This window comes from Babylonia areolata, chromosome 20 (assembly GCF_041734735.1).
Source record: "Babylonia areolata isolate BAREFJ2019XMU chromosome 20, ASM4173473v1, whole genome shotgun sequence".
Classification (NCBI taxonomy): Eukaryota; Metazoa; Mollusca; class Gastropoda; order Neogastropoda; family Buccinidae; genus Babylonia; species Babylonia areolata.
Genome location: NC_134895.1, coordinates 9,775,670 through 9,797,362, shown reverse-complemented (window position 1 = coordinate 9,797,362; position 21,693 = coordinate 9,775,670). Strand labels below are relative to the sequence as shown.

At 38.5% G+C, this 21,693-nt stretch overlaps 1 protein-coding gene across 3 annotated transcripts; it reads right to left on the bottom strand.

The window, feature by feature from the left end:
• Positions 1-196: 196 nt before the first annotated feature.
• LOC143295055 (histone-arginine methyltransferase CARMER-like) lies at positions 197-20,433 on the bottom strand. Of its 3 annotated transcripts, none has more exons than XM_076606615.1 (14): positions 20,082-20,433; positions 14,866-14,988; positions 14,334-14,434; positions 13,369-13,473; positions 12,869-12,979; positions 11,705-11,882; positions 10,662-10,752; positions 10,000-10,081; positions 9,152-9,327; positions 8,537-8,674; positions 6,276-6,448; positions 5,620-5,808; positions 4,660-4,784; positions 197-3,674 (listed from the first exon to the last, which is right to left on the bottom strand). In XM_076606615.1, exons 1-14 carry the CDS (start codon positions 20,215-20,217, stop codon positions 3,528-3,530), a joined length of 1,875 nt encoding a protein of 624 aa, XP_076462730.1. In that variant the 5' UTR covers positions 20,218-20,433; the 3' UTR covers positions 197-3,527. The 3 variants fall into 3 exon arrangements, with proteins under 3 accessions (XP_076462730.1, XP_076462731.1, XP_076462732.1); XM_076606616.1 differs by having other exon boundaries at positions 3,554-3,713; XM_076606617.1 differs by lacking the exon at positions 197-3,674 and adding an exon at positions 4,424-4,461.
• Positions 20,434-21,693: the final 1,260 nt, after the last annotated feature.

The window sequence follows — 21,693 nt, the reverse complement described above, 5'->3', positions numbered from 1 at the left end:
TCAGGGAGATTGTGTCCGCATATGTGTGTGTGTGGTGAAAATGTCAGGGACACACGAGTCCAATACTGCAGAAGGGAAATAAAGAACTTACTGCAGTCTGAATGTGAATGGTATAACAAGGCTGTACCATTTGTTTTGACAGAGCAGAAGAATGGCTACAAACACTGTTCACAGAAATCATGACAGACAGATGGTGTACAAAGGATACGACTCAGGTTTTATTTCATGTTCCAGTACAAGAGCACAAGGGATTTTACTTCTGACCGGTGGAGTGGCGGCCAAGAGTGAGAGAACTTCCTCTTGTACACGTAGGTCACTTCATTTGTCCTCAGTTTGACCTCAAAGCAGCAAGAACACCACAGGCAAGCAAATGCCACAGCTGAGTGAATGCTAACCAACCCGTAATTTTTAGTCAAACTGCATAAGTTGCAGATAAAACTCTGCCATAATCTTTGCAATAGCAAAGAGATGGAAAGAAATATGTGTATTTTTTCACACACACACATATTTTCCACACACATATTCACAAAACACACACCTTACTTTCACTTATGGTTAGCAGTTGTTACAGTACAAAAACACATCAATGGGGGACAAAAAAAAAAAAAAAGCTTCACCAGTTAAAAAAAAATCTAAATGGACAAAACAGAACTGCTGACAAACATACATATACTTTTAACTATGTAGCTTCATCATTGTCATTTCAATTCAGTCTATTCAAACAGCAATTAAGAGAACAAGTAAAAATTTTTTTTGTTCAATTTCAAGGTTTCATGATCCATGGAAATATTTAAAAAAAAACAATATATCAAACATAATGAGTAGACACCTTGCAAAACTCCACCATGTAGACTTCTTGAAAGTTAGTCACAATCATGCTTACAACTCTTGCACACATTATCCAAATACAAGTCTATCCCTATGCACATTCGCTTCTGCAATCACATTCAGGTCTGACTGCACAGCACATTCATTCTCGTCTATTGTCTTCCTCCATATACACCAACATCCTGAAAACATGATTATCTTGGTTTACTTCAACACATTCACACCAGCTAGGTTCACATCCTGAAGAATTGTTACCCATCATCTCCACAATCATGTCTGTGGATTACAGCACTCTGCCCCAACCAGACTGATCCTTCAAACACAACAGGAAATTTATTATATCAGTGGTCCATTATTACTCAATCATCAATCTAGCACAAACCCCCCCAAACATTAGCAGCATGGTGCTTTCATATGAAAAGTAACTCACTCATTACAGCTCTTTTTGCTAATCTTGTCATAAAAATTTGGACAAAATATTATTCCCCCTCTACATGTTTTTCTGTTCTTCAGCAACATTACTACTCTACACTTGCATTTCAAAAGAAAGGTCAATAACAACTAGACCATGGAAAAGAAAAACACTACCCTGAAATTAACTGAGCAAAAAGAGAAATCTTATTTCATGTTTAGTTTTTAAATATTCAACCTGCTGGACAAAATCGGTTACATTTTTCATCAATACCAACAAACAGAATAGCTATGCTCAGCATACTTACTATCCATCCTGCCATAAGCTGCAAAGTGAAATGACAACAAAGAAATGAAATGACTTCTTTAAAATCTAACCATAAACAGGATTTCTGCAGAAACTCACTCCTCAGAATGCATTTTACAAACAAAATGTTAATAAAAAAACGAAAAAAAGAAGAAGAAAATTAAATTGCAAGCACAGCATCCTTGCAAGCATAAAATCAGACTAACACTGTTTCAACAATTATCATCTTTGCTATATAGATACAAATGCCCTTCAGCTTACTTCTGTGATTCTGTCACTTGACCATGCACAGATTTCAATGTTGTCTCACTCTCAACTTCCATGCATTGCTGGCAATGGACAAAGAACATGGAACACTATATTTTAAGTAACCAGGTGGTAATTATACTTTTTGAGTTAGCAGTGTTTGTTATCTACCAAAATGTATATCACTGAAAGTTAACAACAGTTGGCTCCTACATTTTGAAACCAAGGTACTGAACAGGCATGTGCACAAGAACGAACAGGCATTTGCACAAGAACAGATATCAAGACAACTTAAGAAAAAATAAAATGCGTGTGTGTGTGCTGTCCTTGCCATTTTATCATTTAAAATCACAAATTATTGCATGCAGTTTAAAAAGCAGTAAATGACAGTATACATTTACTTTCGACCTGTTCATCCCGAAGAATAACTTTATTATGATTAATTCCCAAGAAAATCATTACTTTTAAGCTCAGTACTGCTGGAACCCTCTCATCTTCTTGATTTCTGTCTTGCAAAGTCAGCTATCTCTTGGCTTATGAATCCTACCAAACCCACACGGCAATCATCTTAAAAAAAGGTTTCTTTGCAAATGCATAATATCCTTTTCTTCGACAAATAATACCTAACAGTTGCAACCCCTACACATTTCACTGCTGATATTCACATCTTGATTGTATTGTGTGTATTACAGTTTACTTGTTAAAACAATGAAACAAACAAAGCCAAAGTGCTCATTATGTCATGTCTTGTCACACCAATAAAAAAAAAATTAAAAAAACAACAACAACAATATATCGCACATTGATATGCACAGCTGAAACACACATCCCAGCCTGGTTTTGTTAATCAAGAAAAGAGTATTTTTTTTCATAGAAAATAAAAAAGAAATAATACAAGAGATATCTAACAACAACAACAAAGGGCTAAAATGGGCTAATGCACACCATCTCCTGACCACTAAAACAAAACAAAAAAACAACAAAAAACAAACAAAAAAAGATAGTGCAACAGCCACAGCAAGACGCAGTCAGCTAGTGAGGAGCAGCAGGGTACTGAAAGTCCAGATGATGAAATTCTCAGAAAACAACACACAACCTCTTTTGTATTACCTCCCCACCTTAACAAATCACCAATTGCAGACTCCCATGCTGTTGTTCGGTAACTAATGTGGAGGTCACTGTTCTTTCCTGTCTACATCTACCTAGCCCTACACCAGCTGCACTTTCCATAATTTCCACAGTGAATGTCCTCAACTTCATGCTCTCGATCTGTTCGGCATTTTCAGTTTGTTTTTTCTTGTAGATCAAGCTCTTAAACACTGATGAGTTAAAATCTTCAATTTCATTCCTTCTTCTGTCAAATCCTGCCTACCATGTGGTCTTCATTCAGTGAAACGTGCAACCTTCCACCAAGATGTCAAACAAAATGGTAGTTGCCCCCGCCCCCTCTCTCCTCATGTTAAAACTAAACATATTTGGAGATTTCTATTCCATCTTGTTTACAATCACACACACTTCAATAAACCTCTCACCGTTCATGTATCATAGCACACGAAAATGAAAAAAGGAAAAAAAAAAAAAAAAAATGAAACCACAAAGTTCCCAGGATGTGTCATACTGCTCCTTGAATGTTTATCTCCCTATTTCACACTCTTCCTGCAGTTGAGGCAACGTCATACAGTTCCGCAGGTGGTGTTGCCAGAAGAGTGTCCAGATGGCAAACACCCGGTGACAATTAGGACATGGTCTTCTTGTCTGCAATAGGCTGCTGCTGCTGATTCTGTTGTGGCTGCTGCACAAGGACAGTGCCCGGCATGACATAATCCCCAATCATGAACTGGTTGCTGACAGGATAGTGGTTTGTGCCGCCCGTGATCACGTTCTGGAACATACTCTGTGGTCAATGATGGTTCAGAAATGCCTTCATTATCGCACAGAGTTAAGTAACAATGTCATTAAAGTCCTGGGGGTGGGTTAGAATGACATGCAACACATCAATATCATTCAAAACTGTTATAAGACATTCTGCATAAATTCCAGCTGACTTTGAAAGCTGTTCTGGGTTTCGACTTCACACACACACAAATACACAACATTCAAAGCCTCGATAAGATTATGTCTTATACATCCATCCTCTGAACAGAAAATTAAGCACATGTTCTTGAAACGCCCTAGCCAGTGAACTAAACAGAAACCCTTGGTATTTACAATATCCTGTAGTTTGGCACCAAAACAGTTATGAAATTGAATATTCTCAGGTTTTCTCAAGTTCAGCATTTGTGTGTCAACATGCCAAACTGGTAAAAACACCTTTATATGCTGAAGAATAGGCTGATGTAATTCAAAACAGTAATGCATTTAATACTACTCTGAAATGTTTGGCTTAACACTGAATCTTCATTTCTCGAATGGGTACTTTTTCAATTAATTATTTCAAACTAGACAGAGAAAAGACTGAAAGAAAGAGGTAATCATGAAAATCTTAACACTGCTGTGCCTGCCAAATCAGACTGGACTTAAGGAAGGTCATTCCTATTGCTGCCGATTCTTTATTTTTCTCTATCTTTCTTTTTTTTTTTCTTTTTTTTTTTTTTTTTAATCTATAAAAGTATTTCAACATACTTACCAGCTATCAACTCAACCTCAAATCTTTTCAGTCAGGCCAAACTCTGGAATTAAAGTGAAAATCTAGTGAAGGAAAAAACAAGGATGTCCTGAAACATTTTATGTCAAAAAAGGATTCTTCATAAAACTTGGGTTGAGGGAAGACATTGAATAACCCAGGTACCAGTGTACTGGTGAAGTTAGCAGGACTGTTAAGTTTCCTTTATTTAGTCTTGTGGCAGAGTGAAAAGCAAGTGACTCACCTGTGTGTTGGTGAAGTTGATGGGGCTCAAGCCTCCCCCAATGGAGGTCCTGTTGACATTGACATTGCTGCTGCCCAGTGTGCCCACACTAGGAATGCTGCCAGGGTTGATGGGTGCCACATTGGCTGCACACACACACACATATACACACACTGTCATGTCCTGGAACATCCCATGATACGCACAGGGTTCATATTCAGAAATGTTAAACCCTTCCCCGACTGCTCAGAAACAAAAAGAACCTCTTTTTCCCCCAACCTCCTTCCATACCATCTGTCCAGATCATCTGTCAGGAACATTTGGAAACGACGAACAGCAAAGCTTTCTATAGCATCCTAAGGCATTCTCATAATTAAGATCAGCAGCTGTTGTATTCTGTTCAAATTAAATCATATACATTTTCATAATTAAGATCAGCAGCTGTTGTATTCTGTTCAAATTAAATCATTTGTCATTTTGTCAACTTTCTGACTGCAGTTTCATGTAAGTCTTCCTAACACCAGCATTCGGGAAATTTTCTGCACTAAGAATTCTGTCTCAAAATAGCTGGCAAATACTTCACTGTTTGTACCTATCAATTAACAAATATTCACATCTTTTTGAGGTTACAACCTTTCTGTAGTTACAATTACATGGAGAATCTCACTCTGTCTCAATTGTTTTTTTGCTTCCTGGTCTAAATGAGCAGGTTCCATATCAACAAAATTCAGGAAGAAAAGAAAACTGAAACCAACAAGAACAAAACCAAAGCCAGGTAGGCAGAAAAAACAACTACTTTTGTTTGTTTTTTGCAAAGGCCATGGCCAGAGACTGGGAAGGCTGTTTCAGATGCTACAAGATTTTTACAAGTTTCCAACATTCTATGGGAACCCAACTAAACTTTTTTCCACCACCCATTCTCTTCTCACACCATCCTTCCCCTTGCTGTGTTGTTAGCAGTGTGAACAGAAACCAACTCACAGACAGCAATGAGATTGCCTTGGATCACCCCCTGCTGTTGCTGTTGCTGTTGCTGCTGCTGCTGCTGCTGTTGCTGCTGCTGCTGGGGCTGCACAGCTGTCTGGGACAGGTCCACCACATTGCCATTGAGGAAGCCGTTGACGTACGGCTGACCCTGTCCTCCGTACAGCGTGATGTTGGGGTCGGCAGCTAGAAAAGTTATCGGAACTTCACACAATGTGCATTAATGCTTGATAAATCGGTCTACAATGTGACACCACTACACTTTCAAAGGAGGCGTGTCAACAGGGTCAGAAAACAGAAATTCAGTTTATTGTACAAACCAAGTAGTGATCTGCACATTTTCAACTGCCACCAAGGGAATCTTCTCGATCTCTGACACCCTTCCTCTAAATAATCTGAAGCAGATCATTACATAGCATCAACAGATATTCTGTGGTGCTGCATTCCAATAATAAAGGTGCTAAACAGCCATTAAGTTCAGAAATTCAGTTTCCTGCATTTGTCAATCACTATATGCTTCACAAAAATGTGTGAAAGACTGGAAGGCAGGTGGCAGAGAATTCTTATACATCCCCCCCCCCCCCCCCCAAATAACTATACCAGCTTCTCCTTTCCTTTACCCAACCAATAACAATCCAGTATCCGAAACTCACCTGTTAAATTCAAATTGCTCCAGTACTGCTCTGTGGCAGAGCCAGTGTTGCCTGGGGGTGGCTGGGGAGCCTGACCAGTGTAGCGGAAGAAGGGGTTCTTCAGGTCCAAGGTGTTGCGGACCTTGTAGTTCTGGCCGGGCACATCAAGCTCCATTTCCACATCGTAACTTTGCCTGAAAGTGCAACCCACACTTTCAACTTCAGAACATCAAGCGCATTAAAACATCATGTGTCTTTAATGTTGCAGCTTAAAATCTGCCAAGACATGCAAATAAATTCCTGTGTCAGATATATTACAGCATGTTTTGTGTACTGGTACAGCAAAAAAGGGGCAAGTCCCAATAAACACCCATACATAAAATCAGAGATATAAAAAAAAAAAAATCATCTTACATTGTTTTTGCAGCAGGTAACCTAGAAGACAGTTTCAGTTTCAGTTTCAGTAGCTCAAGGAGGCGTCACTGCGTTCGGACAAAACCATATACGCTACACCACATCTGCCAAGCAGATGCCTGACCAGCAGCGTAACCCAACGCGCTTAGTCAGGCCTTGGGGAGGAAAAACAAAAAAAACAACAAAAAAAAAAACAAAACAACAAAACAAAAAACACACAAAAAAACAAAAAACCAACAAAAAAAACAAAAAACAAAAACAAAAAAACACAAAAAAACAAAACAAAAAAAAACACACACACAAAAAAACAAAACAAACAAAAAAAAAACAAAAAACGGGGGAATAAATAATAGATAAGCTTGCATAAATAAATAAATAAATAAATAATAATTATAATATAGAAAAAGGTAGTAGTAATAATATTAGTAATACTAATAAAATGATAATAATAAAACATAAATAAATAAATAAATAAGACAACAATGGTGATAAATAAGCAAATAAATGTAAAAAATGAAGACACACATTCACACATACACCCACACATGCATAACAGAAATGCACCAGACATGCAGTTTCACATATATGAAAGCACAGTCAAATACATATAAACGTACATGAGCTCCAACACACACACACACACACGCATTACCGTGCACCTCCTCTACCCCCCTCCTCCACACACTCATTTCTAGTCTAAGTATCGCAGCTTCCACGGCACACACACACACACAAACACACACTCACAGAGATGAACACTTACTTGTACAAGCACATATGAAAGCACAGTCAAATACATATAAACGTACATGAGCTCCAACACACACACACACACACACACACATTACCTTGCACCTCCTCTACCCCCTCCTCCACACACTCATTTCTAGTCTACGTATCGCAGCTTCCACGGCACACACACACACACACACAAACCTAGAAGAGATATTGCACTAAAGGGGGAGTGCCTTCAAATGCTACCTGTTTAACTGTATACTTACCATTCGTATGCTTCCCGTTTGACTAGAATACTGACCATGTCAAAATGGTGCAAACTAAAGCCAGTACCTTGTTGCACCATATTGTGTGGCTAACGCAGTACTAAAACATCCAAGGCACTGGCTCAGTCTACCAATCCATCAGTGTGATTTGCTTCCACCAGTACCAAGTCACTTCCACCTGTTTTCATGTTGTGAAATCTATCACTTATCTGCCGAGGCAGCATTACAATGAGTTAATTCAGTACTACAGTGGTGTAGGATTCTGACGGCATTTTCCAGCATACAGACAATGCAGAAACATAAGAGAAAGAGAGAAACACCAGTAAGATTTCAACACCTAAAAATACATTCAATATCAGCATGAATAAGAGAACAAGAAGAGATGGACAGAAACTATTTAACTGGTGCAAAAGAACATTCCATGTAATCGTTCGTTTATTTATTTATAGTCTGTTCGCCTAAGACGAATGTCAACAACTGTCTGACTACAGATTGATAAGGAGTTATAGTTATCAGCACCTATCCTTGGTTAGAGACTAAGTGCTTCATAAACACTGAGTCATTTGCATATCAGGCTGCCTACCTGGGTAAAACCAATGGAGAGGCGCTCATTATGCATTTCCTGTGTCATTCAGTCAAGCTTCAGTACACATGCACACACAATGCGGCAACACTGCTCAGGCTTTATTCTCTCTCTCTCACACACACACATAAGAAAACAGCAGCGGTGATTGGGCTTCAGTCACAAACATACACACAAACCACACACAAACACAAACCTCACACACACAAACACATACAGGAAAACAGCAGCACTGACTGGGCTTCACACACACACACACACACACACACAACATCAGCACTGACCGGGTGTTGCAGCGCAGCACAACACGACCTGTCAGCGTCTGCCCCTGCTTGACCAGCACCGGCTTCTCCACAAGGCACCGCACCTGGTACCAGTGAGTCAACGGTTCCGTTGGAGACGTCGACAACCAAACAGCATAACTGCCAAACAAACACAAACATCATAGCAATAACCAACACGTCAACATTTTCCATTCACCACCCCCTAACAAACACAGAAACGTAACAGCAATAACCATCGTGTCAACCTCTTCCATTCATCTCCCAAACACAGAAACATCAAAGCAATAACCAACATGTCAACCTTTTCCATTCACTCCCCCCCTAACATGGAAACATCATAACAATAACCATCGTGTCAACTTTTTCCATTCATTCCCTATCAAATATTAACCCTTTCGGAAGACCTGCTCTGCCCAAAGAACAGCAGTCCATGCTTCTCACACAAAATCTGTATATATATATAAATTGTGATTAAAAACAGAAACAGATTATTTTAAAGTGGAATATCAACAAGAACCTCATAGAACATAACCAGCCATCTAACCAGACCAATACAAGAAATAAAACAACACAATCAACAGCCAAGGGATACCAAGGTCAACAGTCCCCACTTACTCATTGCCAAGGAAGCCAACTTCGAACCAAAAGGCCAGGCCATGCACCATCCCACCCTGCATCATGGTGAAGGACAGAGGAATGTCGATGACATGAAGGTCTGTCTCTTCTGCTGTTTGGAAGTCGATCACATACTTATTCGACTTGGCCAAGCAGATGCGAATGTCAAATGTATCCTGAAAAACAATGCTGAGTTGTCAGGGGCAACCACATCCCAGAAGAATGCACAGCACTAGAGAAACAAGACAAAATGACAGCTAAAACATGTAATTCAGAAAGTCGCATTACACTGAGGAGAAACTGCACAACTGTTAAGAGGCAACTAAAAATACACTTGACTATATGTGGAAAAGAAACAGTATGTATGCTTAGGCACAGGCAATCAGAAACATACTGGCAAAAGGAACTGGCAGGCAACAGACCAAAGTACAGAGTTAATAAAACAAAACAAAAAACAGACAGTGTTCATGTCTGGAGTGACTGTGCATGCCAATGGATAGGAAACAGAACTGAACAGCATATATGGTCAAAAGGCCAGCCTTAAATGATCTGTATCATTGATTCTGGATTATCAAATGAACAGAAGTTGTAGCTGCGTAACATATTTTGGGGAAACATGTAACTGAGTAACTGGAACAATGCTTAACACTAAACGCCCAAGGTCTATGACCAAATCTGGTGTATGGATCTGTCTTGTCATTTTCCTGCACAGGCCTAGAAAAGTATGAAGTATACATTTCAAAATGCAGGCCTCAAAAGATATAAAATATATTTTGTAACAGCTATATATTTCACTGTGTGGAACATTCAACATATATGAGTGCATAAATCATACTAAGCATGCTTACCACAATGGGCTGTTTGAAATATTCTGAAACAGCAGCGTTGCGTAGCGTGCACAGGTTTACCCCATGGAAAGATTCTTGATACCTTCAACAGCAAAATATACACTAATTATGACTTACACATATTTGTTTTTCTCTTCTGTTGGCACATACATTCCAGATTTAAAAACCAAACAGGTTTATTGTTGTTATTTTCAAATATGAAACCCTAGATCGAGCAAGACTTACAACTCATGGTTGAGATCTGGACTTCTGACCAACTTTCTTTAGTTCTCACCATCACTGATATTTAACACTGTTTGAATTAAAGGAAAAAAAACCATGTGAATGACACTTCAAAACAGAGTAAGAGATACAGAAACATTCCACATAATCTTCAATGGCATAGGCCCCATTAAAGAACAAATGTGCAAGTAAACGAGAAGCAAAAGGTGACTACCTCGTCCAAAATTATGCTGTTAATATTAAACTCCATGAGGGCAATTACATTTATTCATACTCCTCACTCCTGCTTGACGGAAAACACACACACACACACACACATGCACACACACACGCACCAAAACGAAAAAACAACACACACACAATAAAAATTTTTTTTTTTTTAAACCCCACAGAAACACACACTGAAACAAACTGCGAAGCAGACAATGGCAATAACATACCAAAAGTTGGCTTTTGAATACTGTTCCATGTAGAGAGCTTCATCAGTGAAAGGAGCTATGTGAAGGTCACCCTGACCAGGATACATCTTACCTGCAACAACATTACAACTAATAACATATGAGCAGAAAAAAACTGGCTCCTAGAACTTGAAACATTTTGAGTACCCCTCCTTATACTTTAACCCCTCCACCCCCCTTTCCTGACATTTTCCATGCCCTTCAGTGTTGTGTACAATACACAGTTACATCCACTCTCTGCTGTGTCACATGATATAACTTCTAAAAGGTACGACTCAGCTCTAAAATGAAGATGTCCTCTGATTCAGCAGTGACCATCTGAACTAAAATGACATGCTAAACGGGTCTACAGAGAGCATAGCAAGCAGGGACCACCGATTCCACAATGATCTAATAATGTCAATGAAGCTGCTAAATTTAATCTTTTTTTTCTCTCTTTTTTTTTTTTAATTTTTTTATTAAAAAGAAAAATTGAATAAAATCTTCTTACATGAACTAATGTTGGCAAGGGGATCAACCTACGCTACTTGACATCCTGAGAATTGTGTGCATATGAAACACAAATAACAGTTTCCAGAGGCCTTAGCTTGAATCCTTGGATGGACACTTGATGTTGACATATTCCATGCTGGTATTTTGGCACAGAGCCACCATGTTCTCATCAGGGTCTACATCGATTTTGTGTCAAAGACAGCAGCTGATACATTTGAAATGAACAATTTTCAGAAGCAATCAAGTGTAACTGATTGATAGCAAAAAAAATAGTCCTTTCATACACAGCAGTCTACTATCTTTGGCTTCAGCAAGTAAATTAGTAAAATGACTGTAATCTGCATGTTTCCTTCAATCCTTGAGGCAAAGTTAACTTTCTTTTCCAACTGTTACTTTAGCTGGTATGAAGGTAAAAATCTTGTGTAACTTTAGTATCAGAGGTAACTTATTTACACACAACATAATACAAATCCCAATCCCTCAATTGGGAAGAAAAAAAAAAAAAAATTAAAAGAATAGATGAATGACATTACCTCCAGGTCTGAGCCATTTTTTCGCATGGAGGTATGATTCAAGCATGCGCTCATTGAAGAGCATGTATCCCATTGGCTCTGAGATGATGGTGTCCACTTGCTCTGGCACCTCCACCTCCTCCACCTTGCCAGGTATAACCACAATCTGGTCACCGAGGTGGTTGTGTCGAACAAGAGCCTGTACACATTCCACCAAGTTGATAAACCAAACCTCACTTTGTCCACAATGTATTAACATCTAAAACAAATCAAGGTATTCACAAATATGTAGACTCCAATTCCATTTGTCCTCAGTACCTCAACTGAAGCACACAAATAAATGTAGACCAACAGGAAATTGTCAAATGTGCTGTATATTTGTCTGTTCCCTGGTCCTATCTAGGCTTGACGACTATAATTATTTTCTTGCTGGATGCCCTACTTGTTATCCAGACTTCATAGAGTCCAAACCTAGCTGCATGGTGTATCTTCTGTTCTCCCAATTCTGCTCATATCACTCCTCTCCTTCATTCCCTACACTGGTTACCTACTGAGAAAAGAATTGATCACAAACGCTCTCTCCTGTGCTACAAACTTATGAATGGTATGGCTTCTTATTTTTCTGAGCTTCTGCATTACTTCTCTCCATCTCACCAGCTCCTGTCATCACCTGATGACCGTCTCTCAAAAATTCCCTCCTACAGAACCAGATCATATGGAAAGAGCATTTTCTCTTTCCAGGCTTCTTCTGCAGAACTCACTCCTGTTTCCTGTCGTCATGTTGTTTCTTGCCCTTCTTTCAAAACCTCTTTGAAAACTCATTTATTTCCAGCCATTCTCATCAGCAAATAACTCCTTGTCTTCACTTTCATCTTTTAGTCAATTTTTACTACTATTATTTTTACTATTTTCAAATGTACACATGTTCACATGCCTTGAGCGGCCAAGATGGGCTTGCACATGTGTATGTCTACATCGTGTGGGGTGGGTGTGGGTTTGTGGGATGGAGTTGAGGCAGGAAGATTTGTGCATGCAGGTGTGTTCGTGTGTTTTGTAGTGTACGTCACTATATTTTTCACTGTAAATGCCCAGGGTATTTGTGTCATTAGATTGGGCGTACCAAATGTCCTTTCATTATATGACAGAGGGGGCAGTCAACCAGAAAACAATATTAACAGAACTCACCTCACAATGCTTGGCCATGCTACTGGCTTCAATAGCATACACCTTGCGTGCACCAGCCTGAATAGCGAAAAATGACAGGATACCAGACCCTGCTCCTACATCCAAAACAACCTGCAACATAAAATGTTTATTTATATCCAAACTAATGTTTGACTCCTATGAAAACATGTGCACCCAACTTAGTGAGTGAAAAGGAAATCCTCCATAAACCCCTATACATATGAATCATGTCATATTTAATAATTTATTCATTTCAAAGAAAAGAGTGAGAGAGACAGGGACAGAGACAGCAAAAACAAAAAGATACAAATAAACTTTAATCTCTATCAATTTTAATGGAACGCATGGATCAATGCAATCATGTATGCAAACAAGCTGGAACACATCTCATATTTCAATGGACAGCATGACACCAGCGCAATCAAGTACACATGATATGTGAACAACCATAGGTAATGAAAAAGCCAGCACAATATTAGGTACTATTGATCATTTCTTACTTTGTCCTGAAAGTCTGTCACATTGGCCAACATTGCTCGCTGGTACGTCGAGGTACGAATGTAGTCCTGCATCATGTTTTGTTGTTGAGATAAATAGCCGTAGAACTGAAACACATATTCATCACATCTCTATGTATCTTGGGTTACACACCTTCATCAAATAATTTTAAAGGAAGGAAAGCACCATAAGAAATTAGCACTTGTTTCAAGTTAAGTTTCCAACACATTTTATTATCTACCCTCAATAACAACAAAATAATTCTCGTAATCTTATCAATATATTAAAGATGATCAATTTTTTTTTTTTTAAACTGATCAGATGCACTTAAAACCCTTGTAAATTAAAAAAAATTTGCATGAATAAATAGAAACTGAAAATGAGTAAATGTCACAGGGTGGAGTCTAAACTGTTTTTTCATCCTTTTATTTGTAAATTCACAAACAAGCCCTCAATCTTAATAAGTCTTATCATCTAATGCTACGGCTGTGAATCATACTTTTCAGCCTATACTTTGCTTGCTAGATGCAGGTGCAATTTCATACAAGAGCAACTGCAAGAGACACGAATAACTTGAAAAAGTGAAACAAAAAAAAAAATTCATCATATGAACTTTCCTGCAATCTCCCTCTCCTACCTTTGAGATGAAAACATTCATAATGCAAAAAGTTCCTAAGGCAAAAAATAATGCCCCGAAGTCCAAATATGAATCAGCCACATAAGCAAAAATGTGTTAAGTGTAAAATGTTCAAAGGGCGAGTAGTCATGGATAAAGATGGTGCTAGTAAGCCCTTTTAGTAACAATGACTAAAAGTCATCCTTGTGATGTATATACAAAATGATTTTGTGTTTTACACTTTGTATCTAAACTAACAGACTGTTTTTTTTAATTTCAGAAAGAAAAGGTAATAAATTCCTAGATACAACGAAAAGCTAAAACATAACCAGATAACAATGTATACTATACCTGGAAATACTGCACAGCAGAGGACTCATCTGTCCTGCTGGAGAAGACAGATTTTGTTTTATCTCGGAGCTCTTGCATTGTTCCCTGGAAGGACTTCAGTACTAAAAGACAAAGCAATAAAAGTGGATCAGAAATTAAAAGAAAAAAAAATCACATGAATCATGAAATAAGTATTTGAAGAAAAAAAAAATTTCAGTTTAAACACAAATGGTGACACTTTTACTGTATGATTATAATGCTATCATTAGCTTTCATTCAATCCGTAGATCTTTTTCCATTGAATCCTTGCATGTATACCAATTACCATAATTCAATGCAACACTGTGTTAGTAAGTATACTGTGGTACACAAGCTTTGCCATACATGTAACAACTGACATGCAAAACACCACTTATTTTATATGATTCAATCCACTCAACTGATTGCTTGCATGCTTAAATTGATGAACAAATGAAGGCACCACCAAAAACGAAAGCCCCAGTCCCAATTCAAATATATATATATACAGTTTGAGTGCTGATCTGTGACTTACCATGGATACTTGGAAACTTGAAGAGAAAGGTATCCGTCTCATTGGTGAGGACCATGCTCTGTTTGCCACATCGAGCTACTTCAGTCGCAGAATTCACAACCAGTGTCTCTTCTTTCTCCTCTCCTACACATTAAACAATGTTTTATTACTTTCATTCCAAAATGACCAGAGAGACAAAATACAAATCATGTGTCATATGTATCAAAGATGTCCATCATTAATTTTATGTAGACATTAATATCATGAGGAAGGGAAAAAAAGATCTGCACCCTTTCATCAACTGACCACTGGAGAGTTCCGATGCCATATTGGATCTTGCACATGTGCATCTAACTTTCACTTGAAATCGCAAGCAACACCAAAGGTGATCAACAAAGGCAAAAGCAGCAAACGCGTTGTCTTCTATTTCTTCAGCTGATAACCTCCATTGCTACAACCAAACTCTGTACAAGGAAGTGCCACCATATGCACACAAAAAACCCCAAAATATGAAACAAAAACTGAAAAGTCAAAAAAACAAAGCCTGCTGTTTCACACGTTCTGCCTCTTGTTGCTCGCTATTAAGAGAGCCAATCAACTTTGAAAGCATAGATCATGTGAGGTGTCTCTATAAGCCATGAAAATATAGAACTCTCCAGCGGCCTATTCAATTAACTTTTTAATTTAAGGTATAGTTGGTTTTTCTTCCACCTTAGGTCTTGAAGTCCAATCAGTATCATTTGGAGCGACAGGATCCACAAAGTGAGCCAAAGACTGAAAGAGGTTAGCAATTAATTACTAGTTTAGCAGGCTATTCACATTAAGATTAAAGAAAGCAAAAACTACCAAACTGATCAAAGCTGAGGCTGACAAGACAACCTCATGACAGCCTTATCCCTTCCACCGCCGGTCAATCTAGAGTGCTAAATTCCCTTATGCTACCCTATAGTGACAGAAAATATGGTGAATAAAATAGCTGGGAATTCCTCCTGTGCTGTGTAGAAAATATGGCATATCCTATCACCGAACATAATTAAAGAGCAGTAGGTTCATGGATAACACTACAGACCAATGATCTGGTCACCCTTCAGCGACATGGGTCCTCTACCTAGCTGCTGCATAAATGCGAGTTTGGCAGTGAAAGGGTTAACTGAGCGATCCCTAACAAATAAAGGACTACAAAAGGATCATTTAAAATACCATTTCCAGAAATGAAATTTTCCCATCTATACCATATCAATCCTTGAGATGAATGAAAATATCCAAATGAAAAGGATCTCACAGTCAGTATGCATGTTTTCTATTACAACAAGCTCTAAATCCCAATCAGCATGGAGGAGATGAGCTAGCTAAGTTACTGGCTTGTTGTTTTCCACTGCCAATGTCCTCACAGTAGCATTAATGATTACATCTCATGCCACTCCTTTGAAAATATAATGAAATCCAACCATACTGATATGTCCAGTGAGACTGAGAGCTAAAAAATGGACTTTCACTAACACTAGTATTGTGTGTGTACCACTAGTAAAAGAAACCAAATTCTAACTCCAGTCACAAGTTCAATTAAGATTTTTGCTGTATAAGATAAGTAGACATAAGTGCGAGAACTTTACACCACTGGTGCATCTTCCTGCGTGTGTGTGAGAGAGAGAGAGAGAGAGAGAGAGAGAGAGTGTGTGTGTGTGTGTGAATGAATGTGTGTGTTTGTGTATATGCGTGTTAAAAAAAAACTATCATGTAGATCAATGTACACGCTGCGTGTGTGCATGCATAAATGTGGAAGTTATTTTTAATTAACCTATGTGCAGGGAACATCAGACTAATGATGTTGCTGCTCACTTGGAGTTGGATAAAATTCACAAAAACACAATATGCAATGAAACATAAAAGCTATTAGTAGCTTTGAAATATATTAACAGTGTGTCTACTTACTTGCATTCATGACCATACAATCACAGAAATCAGACAGCAATGATTTTATGAAATGTCACATTGTCATCAGGGTGTAAACAACAGGGGAACAGCATTCAGCTAATCTGTATAATATCACTACAGCCCCGTGTCAGGAGGTAGATGTACTGTCCCTGATGAATCAAACAAACATTTTATTTAACACCATCAGAAGAAAAAAAGGGATCGGATTACATTAAATAAAGAACTTCTGTGAGAAGTTGCTACAGATGGCACTTTCTCATTAATCTTTTTTTAATAATGAAGCCAGTGAAGGTGCAGTTGCCAAAGACAGTAAGTGTCCCGCTGAACCGTTTGTCAGTCTGATCCAACAGTTAATACTTTCCATACTTTTCCTCACTAAGCTGGTAATACTATCGCAGTATCAGTTGGAAAAAAAAATGTTTTCAATTTCATAAAATTATATTATAATACAATGACCTATTAACTTTTTGTTTGTTTGCTTCAAATTAAATTTGTTTAATTTTAGTTGTTATTTTTGTTTATAAAAATGCATAATATGTTTCTTTGTGATGACAATTTCAAATAAACAAATGTACACTTTTCGCGGTTCTCAACTTCATAAAGAAGATACAGATTATCATTCAAATTCACAATATTCAGTTGTAGACTTGTACACTTGACATCTTCTGACGTTGCTTTGCTCTTGCACATTTGCAAAGTTATTGAGTGCGCTGTCATTGGATAGTCTGATCAAACATCCCTAAACTTCCATTTGAAGTAATATAATTGTTATAGACAATGACATATGGTGCAAAATGGTTAGACTAGTGTTAGATTCTAGTCCTAAGATCCAGAGTTTAATCCTCAGTTTATGTGTACCTGGATGGTGAAGTGTGAACATTTTCCCTGTCTGTGATCTCGCTGCTAAGAACATCATCATTATTGACTTGATTAAGTATATAAATTTGCAAGCACCCAAACCCCCCTACATGTGTATTCCAATCTATAACTAGCATGCAAAAGATGAGTACACAGATAAAATTTAAAATCTGGTAATCCATGTCAGTGTTTTGTGGTTGTTTTTTGTTTTGTTTTTAAAATTATAACTGAATACTTAACATTTTTTGTTTTGTTTTTAAAATTATAACTGAATACTTAACATGACAACACCCAGACCTGACGGACAATAGTGACAATGACCATCATCAGTCTATCTTGTGTAAAATAGGAACTCAATTCATCTGAAATATATGACAGATGGCCAATATGTCACCTTTAACAAAGTGAAAGGTTGTCTTTTCATAGTAGCTGGGTGTTGATCCTCAATCAATACAATTTGTAATTGTATTACAAAGCTCAGTGCTTCACTGAGGTCCCGACCAGAACTAGTCACTGAATGACCAAAAAACACTACATCCGGTAATCATTACATCCGGTAATTTTGGTGCGAGTTTGTCGGTGATACAAAAATTAGTGGGATTTCGATGGAAATTTCGGTAGGAGATCTGGCAAATATGGAAACAGAAGGAGGTGCTGGGGGTGACCTGTCTGTCACACTGTGGTTAAAGGATCTGATTCCTGGTAGGATTTCTGTCTCGCTTTAGACTTACACAGTCCAGTTCTATCAGCCACTGGTAAAAAGTTCATGCCAGAGAGGCTAAAGTGAACTCAAGAATCCAGAAAGGCCTGTATGTGGAGTGATGGCCTAGACGTAATGCGTCCGCCTAGGAAGCGAGAAAATCTGAGTGCTCTGGTTCGAATCAGGCTCAGCTGCCGATATTTTCTCCCCCTCCACTAGACCTTGAGTGGTGGTCTGGACGCTAGTCATTTGGATGAGATGATAAACCGAGGTCCCGTGCGCAGCATGCACTTAGCGCACATAAAAGAACCCATGACAACAAAAGGGTTGTTCCTGGCAAAATTCTGTAGAAAAATCCACTTAGATAAGAAAAACAAATAAAACTGTACACAGGAAAAAATACAAAAGATGGGTGGCGTTGTAGTTTAGCGATGCGCTCTCCCCGGGGAGAACAGCCCAAATTTCACACAGAGAAATCTGTTGTGATTAAATGAAATACAAATATAAATACAAATATTTCCCTGAAACACCAGAGCTGAAGTACTTCAAGTAGGGCTATGCGTAGATTTTCTTTGAACAAGAATTGGATGTTACATCCGGAAATTATTTGGGATCAATATGGAGCTGCTCGCAGCCCACCGATCAAGGATCGATGCCTAGCGCCAGCCTTAACTTCACTCTTTAGATTGTGTCCATCAAAACACACTCACACTAGTCTGAGTCTTTGCATTAACTCATTCTACCCTACGCCCAACTAAGAGGCACATGCCACAAATCACCATCCTCCGCCTAGCAGGCAAGCAAAGAAACCCATTTACTTAAACCCATTTGCCAGCTCATCATTACATGCATTAAACTGCTAGATAATAAGATATGGAAGGTAACCAGAAGTAGAACTTAAACTTTCTTCCTGGTTGGCTTGTGAAATTTCACTCCAAAAATCCAACGATCAGCGTGCTTTTTTAAAAATCCGGTTTACCACATCAGTACGTTAAAAAGTCAAAAGCTTACTGAACAGTAAGTGCTCAGTGAAATTTTCATGGAATCTTGAAAGAAATTTGACCCATATCAAGACAGAAAAACTGACTTAAAATTCATTGGATAATTCTTGGGAAAGTGATGAAATGGAATTAGCAAACTGGACAAAGTGACATACATTTGCACCAAGAAGATTGCCCACAACCTTTAACTTCGACAGAGGCTGACATTTAACTATTTCTGTTAATTTGAACTTACAAGTAAACTATTGCATCCCTTGCCTTGAGACTTCTGCAAGTTGTGCTAAAATTACTATACTTATGTGAACAGTGAAGTTCTTCTTCCACTGAAATTTCAACTTGTCTTCAGACTTCGGCAACTTGTGTTAAAATCACTACAGTATAATTCAGTCGGTTACTTTTATGTGAACAGTGAAGTTTGGTAGCTAGTGAGTCTGACTGAACGGCTGCTATAAATTTGTGCCTGAGGGACAGCACCCCTTCCAATTGATGCAGCTTGGTTATGACTGGTGGTAACACTCTGGGTCGTAAAGGGTCGTATGAGTGATTCATTAGCTGCTTGCATATAGAGTTAAAATTTGTTGATCACAATATGTCTTTGAATAAACAATGAAAGAGAAATCAAAAGTTAACAGCGCAAGTTGACGACAAGGCCTCAAGTAACCATCCACCGTGACCACTGGAGTATCATTGTCAGTTCCATGACGATGAGTGTAAAATCATGAACTTATACAATTAAAACATACCTCGAAATATATCTACAAGCACATCAGTGTCTTTCACGGAAAGCTGGAGCCGTCGTGGTGTGTCAATTTCTGCTTTCTCGAATTGTCCATTGTCTGCGAAGGAAGAAAGGAGCACGTTGTCGAACATCGACGCCATCTTTGCTTGTGTTGGTAATGCGGCGGGAATGATTGTCCACTTTTCTTGCTACCGGTCAACTGCTGAATTCATGCATCACACAACAGTCGGCAATCTGAAATACACACTTTGTGGAGTGAAACTATTACACAAAAGACTTGTTCGTGATACAGCAAAGTACAAATCACACCATCGCCATTGATAATGACAACAATAAGCAGCGATGTTGAATGTGAATCACACGCACTGGCGCGGACTTTATTAGAACGGAAAATTGTCGTCACAATGTTCGGAAAAATTAATATGAAATAATAAAAAATACACAATTTTAAAGTTATAAAGTCGGGTTTAATTTCCAAATAATATTAGCTCAAATTATGTAAGAAGATATGATATTTGTTATGACGAATTTCAAAAATAGAATGAAATAAATAAACAAAGACAGTGCTCAATATAAGATATTTAAAAACTAGTAGCGGAACGAAACGCACTTCGGCTTACGGTATGCCGTCAATGACGAATTACGTACGTGTTTCAAAGGATCTACGTTAAGATTTCCATTGTGAAAATGGTAATTTTCTTTGTAAAATGTGTAATGATCAGAAAATAGATCATAATTTTAAGTATAAAGTGTGATGTGATTGCCATGCTAAAAGTGCTATGTTGGCTGTTTATCAGTGACACGATCTGTCTGAAATGTAGCCTATATATATAAAAAAAATAAATAAATAAACAAACAAAAAACAAACAAAAAATGGTTAAAAAAAAAATATATATGTATATATATATATAACTGAGCAGGTATTGTGTTAGCTTCAGTTGCTGCCATCGGTGCGACGTTTACGGCCGGTGTAATGTGAATACAGTTCTGTGTCACTGAAGAATCTCTGTCTCTCTCTCTCTCTCTCTCTCTCTCTCTCTGTGTGTGTGTGTGTGTGTGTGTGTGTGTGTGTGCTCTTGTTCAGCCTATGATGAAATTGTCCAATGTCCAGTCAGTGCAGTGTCTCTGTTCTCAGTGTTCCGTTGATCTTCTCCTTCTTTTCAAATTCTTCCGGCTTCCGTTTGACTGAAGAAAAGGGGAAAAAAGGCATATGTTCCACTTTTTGAGGTCTGGATGGGAAAAAAAAAAAAAAAAAGCATCAGTAGTCTTGCTTACTCTTTTACCTGCTTAGAAAATAAGATTCATTCAATTCAGTCAACCACGGCTACCTCCCCTCGGCCGCACCCCGGCACCTCACTCACCCCACGCCACCCCTCACATTCATTCAACTGCCCCCCTCCACCCCTCCTCCTCCCCCGGTCACCCCCCCCCCCCCTCTGCCCCCCCCCCCACCCCCCCCCCCCTCGTCCCCCCCTCCACACACACACACATACACCCTTCTCACAGGCTCTCCGGCGCGCCGGATCATGTAAGGACCATTCAGTAATTTTTTTAGAAACCAAACAGCTGTAAGTTTTGTTTTCTTCATACTTTTCTTTTCACATTTTAGGGAAGCC